Raw genomic sequence first — 21,815 nt, forward strand, 5'->3', positions numbered from 1 at the left:
TGATTTGCACAGTGGGTTTTGATCCGGAGGTTCAGTAGCTGGTCGTCTCATTGTGGACATGATCCACTGCAGTGACATTTCAATTGATCTCCATGAAAGGCCCGAGGATGGCGACTGAAGTGCTTCCAGATAAACCTGGGCAGTGTTGAGCAGAGGCCTGGAGCTCTCATAAAGCAGACCTAGGGCAAAGGCATAGTAATGCTCGCTGCTGCATGGCAGTGCCCTCCCTCTGGGTCCATTTCACCAGGACATTTTGTTCTTCTTAAGTGCTGCCAGTCCGTTTGTGTAGGCCCTCTGGAGGGGCATAGCCTGTGTCAGGGTTTGGGAATCTGGACGTAGCTGAGTTTTCACATTGCTAATAGGCCAGGATTTCTGTTGTTCTCTTCAAAAAGTTGTCCGTTAGAAGGAAGGTAGGTTAAATGGATGAATTTTGAGTTTTTATATTGTACTTTTTTGGAATAGTTAATCCAAAAATGACAATTCTGTCATAATTTTCTTTATTCCAAAGCTGTATGACTTGCTTTCTTCAGTGAAACGCAAATTAGATGTTTTGCAGATTGTCTATTTTTGTGTGAACTTTCTGTTTAAGGGTTTAGGTGTACGGAAGTGTACTTGTTTGTTTTTCTCAGCACATCAATGCACTACAACAGTCTCTGTCTGTGTCCACACTCAGTCACTGCATTCTGTGTCAACCCAATTGTTGCATGACTTATTGTAAGAATAAAATTAGAGCCTTTTGACTGTGGAAACATTGAACTGATGCCTACTTTTGAGGTTCTTGTGGCCAGTTGAAGGCCATCAAAAGTTGAAAAGAAAAGATTTTTGATGCTCATAGTAATGATGGTGGTGATGGCCACAATGATGTCACCATTGTTAAAACCTGGTTACCCAACATAGCTAGTTCTCTCTGAAAAAAGTATTAGAATAAATATTCTTCTCTTTATTGATACACAAAGTGTGATTAATTTTAAACATGTCTATTGCAGAATGGAGAATTTGGAGAGAAAAAGAGCTTGCCCAAGCCTTTGATGCTTCTCATGCTCTTTCAGCTGTGTGAAAAAAAAAAAATACATTTGCCCAGCCTCTCTCTTTTTTGTCTCCCTCTCATTCTTTTAGGACTCAGAGAGAAAGGGTTTCATGAACAAGCTGTATGCCATTCAGGATGTGTGCATCAGTGTACAGAATGCTCTAGATGAAGTGGCCTCCTATGGTGAGAGGATAAAGAAGTAAGTCTCAGCTCTCGCTGCTTGTGCCTGAGCAGACACGTGGGCACCACCGTGCCAACTTGTGTCACATCGCACTCAAACAAACACACACACTTGCTTACACTGCAAAAATCATATTCCTAATTAGTCTTTTTTTTTATTCTTGTTTTCCAAACATCCTTGTGTAAGCATCCTTAACATAAGACACATTTACCTAAAAGGGTAACGACCAAGTTTGGGGTCAGTAAGATTTTCGTTTTTCAGCAAGAACGCATTAAATTGACAAAAGTGATAGTAAAAACATTTATAATGTAATATAGTAGTAACTTAGTATATAGTAGTGATTTCAAACAAATACTGATTTTTTTTTTTTTACTTTCTACACATCACAGAATCCTAGTTTCCACAAAAATATTAAGCAGCACAACTGATTTCAATAATAATAATAATAAAATCTTGCATTACAATGATTTCTTAAGGATCATGTGACACTGAAGACTGGTATAATGACTGGTGGGAATTCAGCATTGCCATCACAGAAATAAATTACATTTTAAAATGTATTAAAATAGAACATTTTATTTTAATTAATAATATTTCACAATATTATACTTGTTTTACTGTATTTTTGTATCAGCCGCAATGAGACTATTTTCAAAGACATTTTAAGAAATCTTAGCGACCTCAATCGTTTGGAATGGTAATGCATCTTGAATTTAGTTGTTTTTTACCCTGTTAGCAACCTAAATGAAGATCTCACTAGAAAATGTGCAAAATCAGACAAAAGTATTGATGAAGATATTTACCTGGTACACCAAATTACTCCAAAAAAAAAAGAAAGAAAAAGTATTATCATTGTACTGACATGGTACAGCACATGTCACTTTATTTTACAGTACGTGTACTTACAAGAAAGGTAACTACGTGTGTTAAGGTTAGGTTTGAGTGTAGGTTCAGGGTTAGTACCTAGTTATTACCCACTTATTGTAATTACTATAAGTACATGGGGAACAGGACTGTAAAATAAAGTGCTTTCAAAAGTTTTACAGGTGTTTTTATAACTATGCTGTTTTGCAACTATAGTAACATTTTATAAGGCCCCACTCACATGAAAAAAGTGTAATGGTGTGTTTACACCAGGTGTGACCCATGTCGGGCTGCAACAGCTTGATAGTACAAATGGATTTGGAGCTTTCAGTTTGATGCATCCATTGTAGACACCGTTGTCGGAAGTAGTGCATTTGCATGAAGTATGTTAAAAATTGAATGGGGCATCAGTTTTTTGAAGTGCTGTCATGTTGTGTCGCATCCAGTATAGACACTATCACTGATTATAATGGGTTCTTTTTTATTTGGTTGCGTTGCACCGTACCCATCCAGTGTAGACACGGTGTAAGTCTGTGTAAAAGAAATAACATGACACTCACCCTTTTCTCTGTTCTCAGTACTTTCAACTGGACTGTGCCTTTCCTCAGCTGGCTGGCCATAGTGGCCCTGTGTGCGGCCACTCTCGTGGTGTACTACATTCCTATCAGATACATCGTTCTGGCCTGGGGTGAGCTGTCATCCATTACGCTTACAATCTTGCATGAATGACGAAATAACAAGACTGAGTAGCATGTTACATAAAGCGTGTTTTAGAATTGCAATTAGACTATTGCAGGAGGTCACAGGGTTTAGTGGCAGTTTAAGTTTTCATGCTCCAGGGACTCGGCACCAGAACAGCAGGGAGGACAGTAAACCGTAGAGCTCAGGGCAAACTCACTAGAAGCTAATGCCCCGTGTGCTCTTTCATGCAGTGTTCAGATGTGAGGCTCTACAAGGTCAGAGAGCAGAGCTTCTGTCAGCTTCATAGCAGCTTATTCTTTAAAGTAAAAAGACAAGGGTTTAGAATCTGTACAGGATCTTATAAGGTCCATCTGAACTGCACTCTGTGAGGGCTGATCACCACTGTTGTTTCAACTTTCAGGGGTCAACAAGTTCACCAAAAAACTGCGAGACCCGTACAGCATCGACAACAATGAGCTGTTGGACTTCCTGTCCCGAGTGCCCTCAGACGTTCAAGTGGTAGGTTATTCCTTCCGACATTCACCCTGACTTTCTGATGGTTACCCAAAAATTGTAACACCTGTATGGAGATTTTTGCCAATTCCAAAATTGTCACGTCTCACACGTCTCTACAATACCCATGATTTGAGGGTTCATTTATGTATGCAGCACATACAGTGCAGGAGGAGTTATACACTGAAGTTTAAAACTTTCTATTTCTATTGGTTTGTTTTAATCCCCAACCCTAAGAACGAGCAACCGTAATAGTGATGCTAGCCTTAGCAAACATAATAAAATAATAACAATGAACTCAAATGGTTCTGCTGTGGGAGAATGTATTTGTGCAGAGTTTTCTGGCTCCCTTTAATTTATGCTTTCCGCTCATGGTAATATGCATAAATGCAGAATCAGGGAATTCTATTCTTGTCATCACAGACAGCCTTGTGACTCATTACCATGGAAAGAGTGCAAGATGTTGACTTTTTAAACAAACTTCACCTAAACTTTTATACCTATAATGGCACTTTATTCTGTGGAAATATATATAAAGCGTATTAATTTTTGATTGATTTTACGCTTTGTTAATTTGATATTTCTTCAGCTATAAGTATGGTTATGTACCAGGGCTTGATTTAACAGATGTCAAATCACTACTTTTTTGAAGGTCACGCTAAAACTTAAACTTCTTATCATGTCTGCATCATTTTCTTTGTGCTAGCTATTGTATATCTTAAAGTATGAAAATCCATCATAGAATATTAATTATTACACTTAAAAAACTAAGATAATATAAAACACTGATCTGATCATTGTTTATTGATTTAAAATGTATTTGCTTTTTAAAATTTAACATTTAAAGTGTATTCACAATCTCTCAGATGCTGCGCCATTTCCATCATGACCAACAATTTGGCCGCAATAATTACTAAGTTAGTGTATGTGATTACCAAGGAGATAGATTGATATGAAATATGTGAATACATTTTTTTTATTATTATTGTGTATCATTTCCAGTCAAATTATGCAAAAAGTAGTTAGTAATTAGGATGTATAAAGTGGTAGCTATTAAAAAATATATTTTATTCAGATATGTGAGATGATGTGGTAGAAATGGCAGAATGCAATTTTGAAAAAACAGTATAATATACAGTATACAATATATATATATATATATATACTGTATATACACAGTATAATCACATTGTTAACAAAAAAGTAAACAAATATTATTATTTTATATTAACATATCTGTTTACTAGTGTTATTGAAGTCCACAAATCTACCTTTTGGATCTTACATCCTGTGGATTTATATATCCATATATCTGTAGTTGAAGAAACACCCAATTATATTCTTATCCCTGTCAGCCTTCGTGAGGAATGTGTTCCATAAATTTCATTTGGTTAAGTTGAATGTAAATGACTTGTGATGTTTTCAGTCTGCACGTGTCTCTCGGTAGATTTATAGACTTCTTGCTGTGTTGTACTGAGTCATGCTTTGTTATTGAGTGTAATGAGTGTAAAGCAGTAATCCTCTCCCGGTCTGCTTCTACATTAACCGTGAGATCTGAGTTATGCGGCCCGCCCCATTGTCCCGTTCTTAATCAACAGCGTTCTGTTTGAGCAGCGAGGTGCTGGCGTTTAACTGCAATTAAAACCTGAGCTCGTAAACACAAGCCCGGCCTGTTATCGTGCTTCCTCTGTGTCGGGATAAACCCTGCGGTGCTGACGGCGGGGGTGACACAGGGCTCTGATCCAGGACCAATCGCTTGCCACATCAGCACAGACACGCTCGCCTTTGATGAGCCCGGGGCGGCGGGCAGCCTTTGATCTCTATAGAGTCGTAATCCCTAGCCCCTGCTTGGCTTTGCATCGGCCCTGCAGCTGCAGGTAGCCTGCTCTAAATTAGCACGATGTGGCTAGGTCGCTAAGGTGCGTTTACCCCAAACACCTGGAGCCCAGAAGGTCCCTGCAGGTAGGAGGCCCAGAGGAGACCTGGCTAATGATGTACGGTGAGGTTCACGCTCAGAAGAGCATGCCGCCGTGGGCTTTCTGTGCCCTGTTATAGCTTTTGATTTAGGACAGTCCAAAAAAGTACTTGAACATCAGCATGATGCGCGGAACGTTCCGCTCTGCATCGCACAACTGCCCGTGGAGGTCCGTTCACCTCTGTTTTCTGGGTTAGAGACAATGGGCGGGGCAGAGGCTGCGCTTCTGTGGGACCTCGGAGACTAAAACAAAGCGCCCCTGCATCGGGGTGTGATCTGCACATGCCCTGGGGCCCGAACATTCTGCACAAGTGACAAATGGAGGGCTATTTTTGAGGTTCTGATGCGACCCGCGCCTCCCGCACCGTCCCGTGATGAAAGCTCTGCAAGGCCGAGAGAGAGGCCAGCATTGCTTCTTTTACAGATCATTTGGAGGTGCCTCAGAACAACATGAACTGATGAGCTCCTAATGACTTTTTATATAAAGGGCATCTATGCTGCAATCTGTGAGTACAGAGTGTCTTTGAATGGGAACTTACAACTCCCACAGCTCTGTGGGTGCATTTCTTTACTCACCTTGTTTGTGTTATTTTGAGTGCACTGCTCGTATAGACCTTATGCGCCAGAGAAATAAGCACGCAGCCATCTTTAGAATTTTGTGTTTGAACTTTAGTTTTTGCGGTAGCTCTGTATATTTCTATGGCATCACTGTCGAAGAGTAATTAGCTGGTGAAGTGGATTTACTTATTGTGGAGTTAACTAAAGTTATCATGAGCATTGCAATGTTTGAAGCAAGATGGCATAACAAATGTAAGTAGACCGGGAAGATTTTAAAATGAGCGGTTCATTCATAAATCCGTAAGACCTTGCCTTCATGTTGTGGAAATACAAACCGGAAGACAGAACACAATGGGCCCTATTTTAACAACCTAAGCGCATGGTCTAAAACGCACCTCGTTTTCAGACCCATGGGCGCACAAATAGGTGCAAATGCATTTGCTATTTAAACAACGTCGCGATAACTGTGAAAATGATAACTGTGTTTCTTTTCTTCCCAATGTGTATTAATGTTCTAGGTCCATATGATGTTTAAACAATTACTGGGTTAATGGAACACCATTTACCAACTTTTATCAATAAGCATCTAATACTATAATATTAACATATTCATATTAGTATACTATTTTTAAAGGTTATTTCTTGAATTTAAATGTTGTTACATTTAACACAAATAACAAAATTTACAAATAACACAAGTTATAAAAACATGAATACAGTAACAATAATGTTTTGTTTCTTTTATTTGTACTACTAGTTCTTGTTTGTATATTATTATTATTATTTTTATTATATTAATTGCAATTATTTTATTTTCCATCCATCCATTCTTCAAAACGCTTGTCCTATGTAGAGTCTCAGGGATGCTGGAGCGTATCCTAGAATCTCGGCTGGGAAACACCCCTGATGGAAGGACAGTCCATCATAGTTTATTTTATTATTCTATTTTATTTTATTTTATTTGATTTGATTTACCTCTATTTCTCCATTCACACTCACATCCACACTATACTTCAAAACAGTGAGCTCAAGACCTCCCTTTGAAACTTTATCAGCTGGTGTCGCTGTTGGACACTTCTACTAAATTAGTGGGTTCACACTTGTTGTAATATATTTTTGGACTGTTGATTACTTTCTCCTCCAGATTTTTTAGGAAGGCACTGCTGTCCATTTCTCCTTTTGGAAAATGCCCTTAAAATGGATACATTCATTAAATTACTTTATTGATTGCCCATGTTGAAGGTGTTGTGAAGATCAGGCAGGTTAAGTGTACACTATACACAAGTGCTGTGGTTATTCTAAGGTTTGTTGTAAATCTTAATACATACCACCTCTGTGCACTGAGCCCATGGCCTTTTTAGTGCACTGCAGGAGACCTATGATATATCAAACCTGCTGTGAGGTGTGTATTCACTTTGAATTACTCTCCCAGTTTACACACTCTATGTTCTTTTCATGTACCCGCCATATCTTTACCTGCTGTGTGTCTGCCTCACTGCTTTAAATAAAGCAAATTCTGATATAATGCTATACTTTCTCCCTTAAATGAGGCCAACTGGCATTACCAACTTAACATTCTCTACCAGGTGTCTAAAACGTGTCCTGTCGCATGCTTTATGGTGCCATTAGCCAATGGAGGAACTGCGTGCGTAACTGGGACGCTAGCAATTAGCACGCCAAGGGCTCCATTATGGCCTATGCAAATGCTGAGATTAAAATGCAGCCGCAACCGCAACCGTAGCCGTACAATTCAGCTCTTAGCCAATTCATCACCTGCGAAGGGCACGCACTTGAGGAGAGAAGAAAAGAGGGCAAACAATAGCAAAATTTGTCTGTTTTCTGAGGACATGGCTATCATTTATGGACACTTTATGAGATAGCTTGCAGCAGGCATGTATGTATCCCCTATTGCTAAGCTAATGATTGCAACTTGTTTGTGTGTTTAATGAGTGGCAATCCAGTGCTAGAATTTATTGTATTCTTCATTTTTGTTCTTGCACCCCAATCTATAGCTCCTCCTCCATCGGTCTCTCTCTCTCTCTCTATATATATATATATATATATACATATATATTATATATATATATTAGGGCTGTCAGTTAAACGCGTTATTAACGGCGTTAACGCAAACCCATTTTAACGGCTTTAATTTTTTTTATCGCGCGATTAACGGTCTTTTTGGCCTAGCAAACTTTATAGTTTTTTTTTTCACATGCTTTTGCAACAGGACGGCATGCGCGAGGACTAGGGATGTGAATTTCTGCCAAAAATGACATTCGAAAATCGAGGAGCAAAAGTCGATTATCGTTCGAAAATCGAAAAAAAAAAACGCACACTCACAATGACAGAAAAGGAGGCCAATTTCATCTTTATCGATTTGTCATCAAACAAACTGTTTATTATTCGAACAATTAACATGTTTTCGTCGTTTTTTTTTTAACATACCGGTAGTTAACATAGAGGAAAAAAATAATAAGCACGACAGTCCGTTTTTGCATCGCCAAACCAGATGCTCGTTAGATAAAAAAAAAAAATGTCATAATGATTTTATGCAAACCTGCCTTGTTACTGCAAAAGCCTACTTTTTAAACAAATTAGTTTCAATCAAAACTATTCGTGTGATGCCACTGCACAATACATACATTACCGCGGGATGGCGGGTGTTCATTTCATAAACTGTGGACAATGGTAGCTTATTTAATTAATGTAGCCTATAAATGAATGTATGTCCAAAAAACGGATAATGTCATCATACTTGTAGTGCTATCGTCGAGTAATAATCTGTTTGGTTGTAAAATGTATTACCTGAATGAAATGAACTCGAATGTATCGTCCTGTGGAATCATTCATTCACAGACATCATACGAAGATGTTCAACTAGATCTTCATCGCTGGCAAAAATATGATGCATTTGCAGATTTGCTTTCACTAGACTGAACTGTAGGTCCACGGCCACTTCATCCAACACTCTTGATGTTCTTAAATCTTCCTGTTACGACTCCGTGTCGAGTGTGAATTGAAAGCGGTTCAGACGATTCAGTGCGCGAGGAACTGAACAGATCATTCAAACTGATTCGCAAACCGATTTAGACAGATCTGCCAACTTTGATCAAGTCTTTGAACAGAATTGACTCAAAAGAGTGATTCATTTGTGAATGGAGCATCGCTCATGGCATGCCCATAAAAAAGACATGGATCTTAAGACATGGCGCGCTTGGAATAAACTACGCATTTAACAACATTGCATTAAAATAAAGTAACGAGAGGAACGTCGCCCAACGTAGTGAAGTAAATGTAGCCTACTTTGTTACTACCATAGACGGTTTCTACCATAGACAGTAAAGGTTAGTCTACTACCCACCTCTGTTGGGCGCAGAGTTAACGGTCACGACAATGCTCTTCTTCTGTTGTTTGTTTACACTATGTATAAAACACTGGTATCCTAGATCGCGCAGGAGGGGGTTTCATTCATGTTAGTGACACCTTGTGTCCCCGACAGGAAAATACCCTGCTGCGCGATCTGTGACAGTAGGCGCGCCGTCAATTATGTCACATTTGAATTGCGCGAAAATATAACGATATTCGAATAAGCAATTTTATGATCGAATTTCGAACGCAGTTCGACTATTCGACTATTCGAAGATCGCGACTCATCCCTAGCGAGGACGTTTTGAAAGCGCAAGCTGATCTAGCTAGACCGGAAACAAAACAACAGGCACGCTGCACACACTTGTTTGGGCTTGCGAGCCGGATGCGCGAGCACGAATCTCTCTGCTCGCGCGGAATATAATGTGCCGAGCACGAATCTCTCTGCTCGAGTCGCGCGCTCTCAGATACACGCTGCTCTTGTAAGAATTTTCTCTGGACTCGCTCAGAGAATATGCCTGCACTTAAAACGTGTTCCATGCAATCGCGATTCTCTCCTCTTCCCCAGCTAACAATTTTAGGTTATAAGAACGTTTTCATAACGTTCCCATTAAGTTATAAAAACGTTATTTCTGAATGTTATAGGAACGTTCAAAACGTCCAGTTTTGAGTGGATGACGAGCGCGAGACGCCGAAATGGATGCCATGCCAATAAGATTCTGAATGGAAAGTTTACTTTTAAAAAGTTGCCAAATGGTTCCATTGACAAGACCAAAGTGATCTGTGTGTTTTGTCGTTGTGAACTTATCATCATCGCAGCACGTCCAGTCTGAAATGCCACTTGATGATGGCCAGCACACACACACACACACACACAGCTGATGCGAATTCTCCGCCCCCTCGTCAATATCAGGACCTCGTCAGTATTTATTTCACCCTTTTATTGATGGAAAGTGTTACATTGTGTGAGAGATTATTTGCTCCAAGTGATAATGTTTTAGTGTGAAATTGAACAGTATATGCCAATATTGTTTTCAATAAAAAGCATTTGCACAAAGCAAGCCGATCCACTTTTCCATGTTGATAAGAGCATTAAAATGAGAAAAAATAATGGGACAAAAAGAAATCAAGAGACATTTAGAATAGATAAAAATGTGCGATTAAATGCGATTAATCGTGAGTTAACTATGACATTAATGCGATTAATCGCGATTAAATATTTTAATCGTTTGACAGCACTAATATATATGTATGTATATGTGTGTGTGTATAAATATATCACATTACACACACACGTTTTCTATCCCCTTACACTAACCCTACCCCTAAACCTACCCATCACACAAAACTTTCTGCATTTAATTTTTTTTTAAAAACCTGGATAATAAATTACTTAATTTTTATACCAGATTGGTGTACACACGCAGGCACACACACACGCCAAAATTGATGTTTGTTTTTAATGACCCTACAAGTTATATTTTTGAAATGTGAGGGAAGAACAAAACACTACACTTGGTTAAAGTATTTATCTGACAAAATTATTTTGCACAAAAAAAAAAAAAGCTACAGGTTTTATTTACTATGTAAACAGACAAACAAAAAAATGCATTGAAAACAAAAAAGCTCACAGGAATAAGCATACATTGACTACTACACAATCCATCACTAATATTTAACTGATTCTCTCTTGTTTTTGCATGTGTGTTCATAATTTATTTGTATAACAGCCTGGCCATAAACCATGTCCGCACATTATATTGTATTATCACACACACACAAAAAAAGACTCCAAGCACAACGATGTCAATTTTCCTAGGCCAGATTGACTCCAATTTTCCTAGGCCAGAGAAACTCAACAGCTGTGCAAAATATGAAAAGACAATGCAGAAGAGCAGAGCGCATGTGGCGGAAGACAAAACTTGTAGTCCATTATAACATCTACAAAGACAGCATCCATGCTTTTAATATTGAACTAGGGAAAGCTAGACAGACTTTCTTCTCGAATATTATAAACAGCAACTTAAACACACGCACTCTTTTTGCTACTATAGAGAGACTGACAAACCCCCCAAGCCAGATTCCCAGTGAAATGCTCTCAGACAGCAAGTGCAGTGAGTTTGCTTCTTTCTTCTCTGAGAAAATCAATAATATCAGAAAGGTGATCAGCACATCCTTGAGTTGCGCTGGGGTCAGACAGATCAGACCACTACCTGAGAAAGTAGTTACTTTGTCTGTTTTCGAAGAAATTGAAGGCACAATTTTGGAAGAGTTTTCCAAACTCCCTGAAAACTGCAGTTGTCAAGCCCCTCCTGAAAAAGAGCAATTTGGATAAGACCATCTTGAGCAACTATAGACCGATCTCAAATCCTCCTTTCATAGGCAAGGTCATTGAAAAAGTTGTCTTCAATCAGCTGAACAAATTCTTAATCTCGAATGGATACTTTGACAATTTTCAATCTGATTTCCGATCGCATCACAGCACAGAGACAGCGCTCATAAAGATAATAAACGATATTCGCTTAAATACTGATACAGGCAAATTATCAGTACTGGTACTACTCGACCTCAGTGCTGCATTTGACACTGTCGATCACGACATACTCCTTGACAGGCTGGAAAACTGGGTGGGGCTTTCTGGGATAGTCCTAAAATGGTTCAGGTCATACCTAGAAGGGAGAGGTTATTATGTGAGTATAGGAGACCATAAGTCTGAGTGGACATCCATGACATGCCCTCAAGGCTCAATTCTTGCACCACTCCTGTTCAACCTGTAAATGCTCCCAATGAGCCAAATAATGAGAAAGAACAAAATTGCTTACCACAGCTATGCAGACGACATACAGCTCTACTGAGCCCTATCGCCTAACGACTACAGCCCCATTGACTCCCTGTGCCAATGCATTGATGAAGTCAACAGTTGGATGTGCCAAAACTTTTTTCAGTTAAACAAAGACAAAACTGAAGTCATTGCGTTTGGAAACAAAGATGAAGTTCTCAAGGTGAATGCATACCTTGATGCTAGGGGTCTAACAACTAAAAATCAAGTCAGGAATCTTGGTGTGTCTCTAGAGTCAGACCTTAGTTTCAGTAGTCATGTCAAAGCAATAACTAAATCAGCATACTATCATCTGAAAAATATTGCAAGAATTAGATGGTTTGTTTCCAATCAAGACTTAGAGAAACTTGTGCATGCTTTTATCACCAGCAGGGTGGATTATTGGAATGGACTCCTCACTGGCCTTCCTAAAAAGACCATAAGACAGTTGCAGCTCATACAGAACGCTGCTGCCAGGATTCTGAGCAGAACCAGAAAATATGAACATATCACACCAGTCCTCAGGTCTTTACACTGGCTCCCAGTTACATTTAGGATTGATTTTAAAGTATTATTACTGGTATATAAATCATTCAATGGGTTAGGACCTCAATATATTGCAGATATGCTCACTGAATATAAACCTAACAGATCACTCAGATCATTAGGATCACATCAGCTAGAAATACCAAGGGTTCACTCTAAGCATGGCGAGTCCGCTTTTAGCTATTATGCCAGCCGCAGCTGGAACCAGCTTCCAGAGGAGATCAGATGTGCTCCTACAGTAGTCACTTTCAAATCCAGACTCAAAACACATCTGTTTAGCTATGCATTTACTGAATGAGCACTGTGCCACTGTTCGTCCGACTGTTTTTACTGTACTGGTTTTGTCTTTGTTTGTTTTCTAATTTGTTTGTTTTCTAATTTCTTATTATTTGGTTAGGGCTATCTGATTGGGAGAGATTTTGAAGGGGAGCGGGAGAGCTTCACTCCGATGAGGCGAGTGAAGATTATTTATACTGTTGAGAGTATAAAGGTTCGCTGTTGTTAAAACAGCACAAGTGAAACGTGCTCTGTTGGGGCCCCACTGGGCAATATTGGTGTGAGACACCACCCCAGCAGAGTACGTCCCTGGATTGTAGGTCCAGTGGCACCGCAAACCTGCTCAATCTCTTCCATCTCAGATGGGGGATCCCCGAACTTAGTGAAGTGAATCAGGCAGTTAGGGATACTAAAATTTATTTATTTATTTATTTTTATAATCTCTGGAAGAGATTTTGAAGGAGAGCGGGAGAGTCTTCACTCCGATGAGGCAAGTGAAGGAGTAAGTTATACTGCTGTATAAGAAGTCGCTGAGAGCGTCGTTCAGGGTAACGGCAGCAGACAGTGCACACGAAGTGTGCTCTGTGGGGGCCCCGCTGGGCATTACTGGTAGCACCACCCCAGCAGAGTACATCCCTGGGCTATCTCTTCCATCTCAGATAGCGGTGGACCAGTACTACTTTATTTGATTTTTTTATTCTAAACTGATTTAATTATTCATATTTGTTTTGATTATTTTAATTTCTTCTATGTAAAGCACTTTGAATTGCCATTGTGTATGAAATGTGCTATATAAATAAACTTGCCTTGCCTTGCCTGACTAACTAGTGTGCTGTGTTGTCTTGGGTGGGACACACATACACACATAATAATAATGTATGGGGCTGCGTAGCCACAGACCAATCCGAGTGCCTATAATGACCCCTGTCCACCGTCGAAAGCATGCATGCCAGTTTCAGAACTGGATCTTGGAGCAGTGGAAGAAGATTGCCTGGTCTGATGAGTCCCAATTTCTTTTACATCACATGGCCTGCTGTGTACGTGTGCACTGTTAACCGGGGGAAGTGATGGCACCAGGATGCACTGTGGGGCGACAATAAGCCAGTGGAGGGAGTTTGAAGCTCTGAGCAATATTCTGCCAGAAAACCCTGGGTCCAGCCATTCATGTGGACGATAATTTGACAAGTGCCACCTAAACATTGTTGCAGACCCAGGTACAGTCCTTCATGTCAACATTGTTCCCTGATGGAAGTGGCCTCTTTCAGCAGGATAATGCACACTGCACACATTGTTCAGGAATGGTTTGAGGAATATGATGAAGAGTTCAAGATGTTGCCCTGGCCTCCAAATTCCCCAAATCTCAATTGAGCATCTGTGGGATGTGCCAACAAGTTTGATTGGCGGTGGCTCCAACTCACAACCTACAGGGCTTGAAGGATCTGCTGAATATCGTCTTGGTGTCAGATATCATAGCCTCAGTGGGTCAGTGCTATTTTGGCAGTACGCATAGGACCAGCATCATATATTGGTCTTCTGTGTATGTATGTTATGCAGTCATGGCCTAATGGTTAGCGAGTCAGACTGGCTTGTGGGTTCAAGGTTGTGGGTTCAATTCTCAATACTGGCAGGAAATTACTGAGGTGCCCTTGAGCAAGCCACTTAACCCCCAATTGCTCCCCTGGTGCCACAGCAGAAAAGTCTGCCCACTGCTCCGGGTGTGTGTCCATAGTTTGCAGTGTGTGTGTGTTCAATACTCCTAATGTGTGTGCACTAACCTGGATGGGGAGTGCAGAGGACACATTCCGAGTAAATTCCATACTTGGCCTTAACGTCACTTCACTTCATGTATATGTATATATGTGTGTATATATATATATATATATATATATATATATATATATATACATATTATACACACACACATAGGGCTGTCGATTTAATGCATTCATTTAATTATTCAATTAGTTATTGAAAAATAACGCGTTGAAATGATTTAACGCATTTAATGTACCTGCCCTGTCCCAGACCTATGTAGTTCATCTTACATTTCATACAGTTGATTAGTGACAAACATGAAGCAGGACAACAACTCACTGTGGGATGTAGCCTATAAAATGCAGTTAGAATGCCCCTAAAATTCAAGATATTAGGGCCAAAATGTTCCTGTATGGGTTTTTGTCTCATATATAGGTCTATATGATATAGTAAAGCAATATCACAAGAGTAATGAGCGCAATATCACAAGTGCTGTTTTCATCCCGAATAGCACAAGTGCGAATGTGATATTGATTTAATACAAGTTCAATAAATAAGAACTTAATATATTGTGACATAGTGATATAGCGCAGCGCCGCTCTAGGTCGAACACACCCATTTGCCTCATTCCTGAATGTATCAGCCATTTGAACGAATCGAAGTCAATGACGTCGAGTCAATGACGTACTCTTTTAGACATTTACCGCCACCTACTGGCAGTTTTAGTTTCCTATTTAGAGTATCATTCCTGTGGCTCAAATAGTAGAGACACTAGGAATGTCAAGGTCATGGGTTTGATTCCCAGGGAAAGTGAACTGCTTGTAATAAGATCAGATATCCATTTCAATATCAATTATTTATCAAAACAGTCAAATACCAGGTTCAATTATGTGTGCACCCCCTAATTAATATTCATAAGTTAAGCCTTTGGCATTTTTGTGATGCCTCCCACAGCAGGCCCCATTACTTTTCCTGTATCTGAGGAGAGAGCACGTTCTGTTGGTTGTGTAGGTGCTGAAACTTTCCTCAGTCGTGCATACTGTATCAAAGGCCTGTCTTTGCTGCACCAGGGGTTTCTATTTAGAGTTTAAACAAGCAATTAGCATGCACCTTACCGTAGGAAAATAAAAAGTTGGGAGAAACTTTCCTCAGTGCCTTTTCCCTCTCTTTTCACCTCGAAACAATTTTTTTTCTCCCCAATGGATGAGAGCTTGTCTGTGGGCGTCTCTGAGCCCCTCTTTTCTCTTCTAGAGGAGCATTTAATGCCCCTAATGCAAGGTTAGGTGTCACTAGAGATGAAGCAGGTGAGATTTCTCTCCTTTTCTATAAACAGCATAGCATAGTATCATTAAAAATGTTCAGCTTTTATTTACTTATTTATATTTGCCTGTCGCCCATGTGGCTTCAAACCCCGATCCACGCTTGGCGGCGGGACGGCATTGCATACTCGGCTGCGGCAGGTCCCGGGACGGCGCCTGACACCGCTAAACGAAGCGCTCGCGTGTGTGGCGCCCCCTCCACAAGAGCGTACTTCAAAGTGTGTTTTGTAGTGCAACTGTCAACATGGGGGGGAGCGGAGCGAGGGTGGAGCAGCCTTTGAGCAGCGGAAGGTCTTTACCCATCGTCTCCACGGATGTTCTCTTTGTGCTCTGCACTTGCTCCAAATTGCTATCTCACCATAGTCACTTTAACCCCCCTCATTCCAACTACTAAAGTTCTTTTCTTTGTATTGTTCCCTTTTTTACTTTCTCCGTGTGCTTCTTTGACTCTAACTAGTGTGGCGTGTTATCTTGGGTGGGACAGCTCTCTGTCATTAAAGCTGCAGTGCTTGTTGCACCATACAGGATGGCATAACTGTCAGCAGTTAAGTGTAATAGAGCCTCTGACGTGCCACACGCTCTTTATAGCGCTATTTTTGATTGAGCCTTTATTGTTGTTTGCCTTCGTTTCTTTTCTTCCATTAGATTCACTAGTGTCGATCTTCATCGCCTCACCTTGACACACAAACTTTTGTTTACACGCAGTTCAAGGGAGGCTTCTGAAGTCAGACGCGACCCTGATGTGTTTAAAGTGAATACGTAAATAATGACCCCGTTAGGCTGCAATTTAAAGCGTGCTTTGAAGAAGACGAATGCCAGGCCGCTCTGAAATCCTCCAGAAATGCTCTAGCTGCAGCTACTGTGGACCCTATTGTCAACCCTGAATTAGCGTTTTTTTAAGGCTGACTTTAATTGACTTGATTACAATTTTTAATTGAATTAATTCAGCTATGTGCTGATTAATGAATCTGATTAATTGCATCTATCAATTATGAACTTTGATGAATGATGGAAGCTGAATAGCCTTGAACTCAATGCAAGTAAAACCAAAGAGATTGTAATAGATTTCCGAAAGAAAACACAGCATTTACTTCCTGTAAATATTGAAGGAGTGGATATTGAAATTGTGAAATCTACTGAAATAAAAAGTTGGACTGGTGTGATCACAGGAATTACTTGTATAAAGAGGGTCAAGTCGTATTCACTTGTTGAGACGTTTGAGATCTTTCGGGGTGTGTTGAGTATTGTTAAGGACTTTCTTTCTATGACACTGTAGTGGCATCTGTATTTTTTATGCTGTGGTATGCTTGGGTGGGGGGATTTATGTAGGGACAAAAACAGACTCGACTTAAACTGATTAGGAAGACGAGCTCAGTTATGGGCTGTTTGCCCTCTGTTGATGAAATTGGGCAAGAAAGGATGGTAGGGAAACTGTCCTCCATCATGAAGTATAAATCTTACCCCTTCCATGATACAGAGTGTGCTATGTGTAGTTCATTTAGCAACAGACTTATCTACCCACGTTGCTCAAAAGAGAGATACAGAAGGTATTTTCTTCCAACTGCCGTGAGATTGTTTAATCAAATGTGATCAAGACTTGTTATTTTGTGTCTGATATTGTTACCATCAAGGGGACGTTTTAGACAACCTCGGGCAAGTAAAAATGTGTACCAGATGTCATTTGTGCCAACTACCATTAGAATTTTAAATGTTGAGAAGATATGAATATGATTAGGGGTGGATATGTATGCATAGATTGTATATGTACATATGGGAATGTTATTGTTTTATATTTTGTATGTATATTGTTATGTTGTGTTGGTGTCATTGTGTGTGGTGTATAGTGAAGCCAAAGACAAATTTCCACTTGTGGAAAATAAAGGAACTAAACTAAACTATTTGTTGTGGTGTGGGTGCATTTGGGGTATTTTTTTTTACTTGAATTAATGTATTGTATTTTATTTATAGTATGTTGCTGCTGCGACAAGTGAATTTCCCCTTTGGGGATGGATCAATCAATCAATCAATCAGATAATTTTGATTGTTTTAAGAAAAAACTCACTTCATTTTGATTTGTATTTCTTACTGTAATTTATTGTTAAATTATTTGGTCAATTAATTTGATGCTTTCCATTTTCCATGCTTACAGTACATTTTAACTTTGTGTCCTGATGAAAATGGGTTAAGAGAAAAGTAATTTGTGGATCACATTCAGCTACTGATGCTGAGTTTGTATGTGGCACAGGTAAACCCAGTCTCACAGCTTAAAGATGGATGGCTGTGAGATGGACACACTCCACAGTGTAGGTGGTGACTGATGTTTCTGTTGAGTTGGCAGTACATGAACCACATTTCTTATGGAATGACGTCAGTCAGTTTGAGGGCCAGATCTGAGGGAAAACCAGTGATCTGTCTGTTTTGCTCAGAGGCACTTGACTGTCTTGCTATGGTGACAACCCTGTGAATGTTGAGCTGGTATATCTTCCCTACCTGCTCTGTTATAAAACCTAGTGAGCTTCCTCACCTAGATAGGCAGCTATGCACAGTTGTAATCAAAATTATTCAACCCCCATTGGAAATCAGGTTTATTGGCAAAATGTACAGACTTTTAGCTGTTTGCAATTAACAAATCAAACAAAAGTAATTGAAATAGATCAACACAACAAATGTTTCAAGTGGTTTCCCCAAATTCAACTGAAAATGCAACTTTTAATGACTTCTGCAGTCTCAGAATTATTCAACCCCTTCATGCCAAGCATCTTTAGTACTTAGTAGAACACCCTTTTACTGTTATGACCTTCTGCAAACTAGATGTATAACCAGACACCAGCTTCTGGCAGCATTTCTGAGAAATCTTAGCCCATTCCTCATGAGCAATGGCCTCCAGTTCAGTAATATTCTTGGGGTTTGCGTGCTGCAACCGCCGCCTTCAAATCCCACCAGAGATTTTCTATGGGGTTCAAGTCAGGTGACTGGGATGGCCACTGTAGAATCTTCCAGGACTTCTGCAACCAAGCCTTGGTGGAATATGAGGTATGGTTGGGATCATTGTCCTGTTGAAAGGTCCAATGACGCCCAAGCTTCAGCTTCCTCACTGACGGCATGACATTTACTTATACTTCAATGAATCCATCTTGCCTTCCACACATTGCAGGTTTCCAGTGCTAAAGGATGCAAAGCAGCCCCAGAGCATCACTGAGCACCACCATGCTTACCTTTAGACAGTGTTCTTTTCAGCATATGCTTCATACTTCTCCAGACATACCGCTGATCCATAGGGCTGAAAAGTTTTGTTTCATCGTTCCACAGAACAGAATCCTTATTTATATGCTTTTGAGCAAATTGGAGCCAACTTTTCTCGTGCTTTTGGGTCAGTAGTGGTGTAGTTTCGGAGTTCTGGCATGCGTTTAGTACGCGCCTTTCTGTGCAGCTGAAACCTCAGTGCCTGTTGCCATCAAGTCTTGCTGCAGGTCTTTTACAGTCACTCGAGGGTTTTTCTGAACCCGCCTTCTCAGAAATCAGGTTGCAGCCGTTGATAACTTCCTTTTTCTGCCCCGTCCAAGTTGTGTAACCACTGTTCCTTTAACTTTGAACTTGCAAACTTCCAACAGTGTCTCTAGGAAAATGTAGTGCCTTCGCTATCTTTTTGTATACTGTTCTTTGTTTGTTAGTGGCGATGATATCTTCTCTTAACTTTTTGGACAATTCTTTTGACTTAGCTATATTTCTAACATGCAGTCAAACGTGACACTCATCAAACCTTGCCAGTTCAGATATTTCATGTGTTCTAGCTCAAGCACACCTGGTGCAACTAATGATGCCCTTAGTTACATTAGGTGTGCTTGAGACAACAGCTGTTTTGCAGATTTGTGCTGTTGTGAGGGATTCTATTCAGGGGGTTAAATAATTTTGAGACTGCGTAAGTCATTAAAAGTTGCATTTTCAGTTGAATTTGGGGAAACCACTTGAAACATTTGTTGTTGAGCTATTTTAATTAGGCCTACTTTTGTTTGATTTGTTCATTGCAAACAGCTGAAAGTCTGTAAATTTTGCCAATAAACCTGATTTGTAATGGGGGTTGGAAAATTTTGATTACTGGTTGCAACTCTTTGTTAAACTTTGTTAAACAAAATTTTAAACTTTAATACTGAATGAAATACACTACTGTACACACCAATATATCCATAATTATAATTTAATGACAGCAAATACACAAAATATATTTTTTTCTCTCTTTTAGACCTACAATTCACAATATAGTTAAAAAGTTTAGGGTTGGTAACATATGTTAATATTTTTGAAAAAAGTTCCTTATGCTCACCAAGGCTGCATTTATTTGAAAAAAATTCAGTAAAACTGTAAAATTGCACAATATTATTGCAATTTTAAATAACTTGATTAAGCTGAATTTGCAGAATCATTACTCCAGTCTTCAGTGTCACATGATCGTTCAGAAATCATTCTAATATGTAGATTTGCTGCTCAAGAAGCATTTCTTATTAATATTAAGCATCTAAACTGTTTTCAACATTGATAAATTATGTTGAAAACAGGTGTGCTGCTTAATACTTTTGTGTAAACCGTGATACTTTTTTCAGGATTCTTTGATGAATAGAAAGTTCAAAAGAACAGCATTTATTTGATATGGACATTTTTTATACATTATGCAAGTTCTCACCTTTGCACAATTTAATGCATCATTGCAGAATAAAAGTATTAATTTCTTTAAAACAAAATAAAAAATAAATAAATCCTAACCCCAAACTCAATGAGAAAAAAAAAATCCCTATATATATATATATATATATAGTATTTATTTTTTTCAGAGCCTGTGCAATGGCCAATTCTGGGATCATCCCTAACATGTGATCTGTCTAAATTATAACCAATACAGTGTCTTTCAGTCATATGTGACTGTGAGGATGCAGAATGCCAGTAACTGGTTAACTTGTGGGCTTCTGTGTGACAGCACAGCTCTGCTCTCCAGCGCCACATCATTGAAGCTTCTCATCCTCACCACTATCCCCAGCTATCACTCCGCCCACCTGACCATGTGTGTGTGCTTGTGTGTGTGTTTTAACAGGTGCAGTACCGAGAGCTGAAAGTGGACCCCAGTCCCAGCCCAAACAAAAGAAAGAAAAATAACCTCGGATAGCACGTCTCCTCGATCGGATGCTCTCCCAACGCCAAGGAAAATGAGAGGACTGACCGGCAACCAGCCTCTTTCTGTCTTTCTTCCTCACTTTTTTTCTCTGTTTTAGCTGCGGCGTGGAGACTTAAAGAGCGCGGTCAGAGTGAAAACTGGACCATTGTTAATTACCATCCGTCCTTTTTTGAGTTTATTTTTTGTGGCGAGAAGAGCGGCAAAAGCTCTTGACCCCTTTTAGAGTCAAACAGTCTGGGTTATTTGTCAGCTCTTGCCACTGGCCAGACAGCTCTAAAAGCCAAGGTGTCCTTTCACGGCAGCAAAGGGAGCCGTTCTAACCACAAATAGCAGGATCAGCTGATAATACGCCCACCTGTGCCGACACACCTCGCCTCTACAGAAGGGAAAACGACGGTGGTTAAGTTGCAGTTTGCACCCTACAATTTGCACGCCGCAGTAACTGCCATATCTAAAGCTATCCTCAGCTGTCGAGCAGCAGTTATCAGAGTCGACAGCTGAGCCTGTTATGGTCCGATTTATGGCTGTAACTAAAGTGCTCATGGAGACAACTTAAAAAAAAAGAAAAGCCATTCCAGTGAGGTTTGCGGTATCTACTTCCTTTTCATGTTCTTTTAACGGTATGAATGATGCATGCTGGGATTGTTTATTGTAAACCTCCTTTGACCAATAGTAGCCATGGCAGTGTCAGCGTTAGCCTTGTCCTCGTAGTGGGGATTGAGTGTACGCACCCTTGCATCATCCTTTGCTCCCAGAACGCAACGCAGTGCCA

General features: G+C 39.8%; 1 protein-coding gene across 12 annotated transcripts in view; it reads left to right on the forward strand.

The window, feature by feature from the left end:
- The window catches only part of mctp1a (multiple C2 domains, transmembrane 1a), a 200,330-nt gene extending 178,719 nt beyond the window's left edge, over positions 1-21,611 (forward strand). For all 12 annotated transcript variants that reach the window (XM_056238048.1, XM_056238019.1, XM_056238065.1 and 9 more), the window contains 4 exons: positions 1,117-1,226; positions 2,651-2,760; positions 3,175-3,272; positions 20,963-21,611. In XM_056238048.1, coding sequence (XP_056094023.1) covers positions 1,117-1,226; positions 2,651-2,760; positions 3,175-3,272; positions 20,963-21,034 — 390 coding nt within the window. In that variant the 3' untranslated portion in view covers positions 21,035-21,611. The remainder of the gene's footprint in view (positions 1-1,116; positions 1,227-2,650; positions 2,761-3,174; positions 3,273-20,962) is intronic.
- The last annotated feature ends 204 nt before the right edge of the window (positions 21,612-21,815 follow it).

The sequence above is a fragment of the Rhinichthys klamathensis genome, unplaced genomic scaffold (genome assembly GCF_029890125.1).
Source record: "Rhinichthys klamathensis goyatoka isolate OS25496 unplaced genomic scaffold, OSU_Roscu_1.1 h1tg000019l_1, whole genome shotgun sequence".
NCBI classification, from domain to species: Eukaryota; Metazoa; Chordata; class Actinopteri; order Cypriniformes; family Leuciscidae; genus Rhinichthys; species Rhinichthys klamathensis.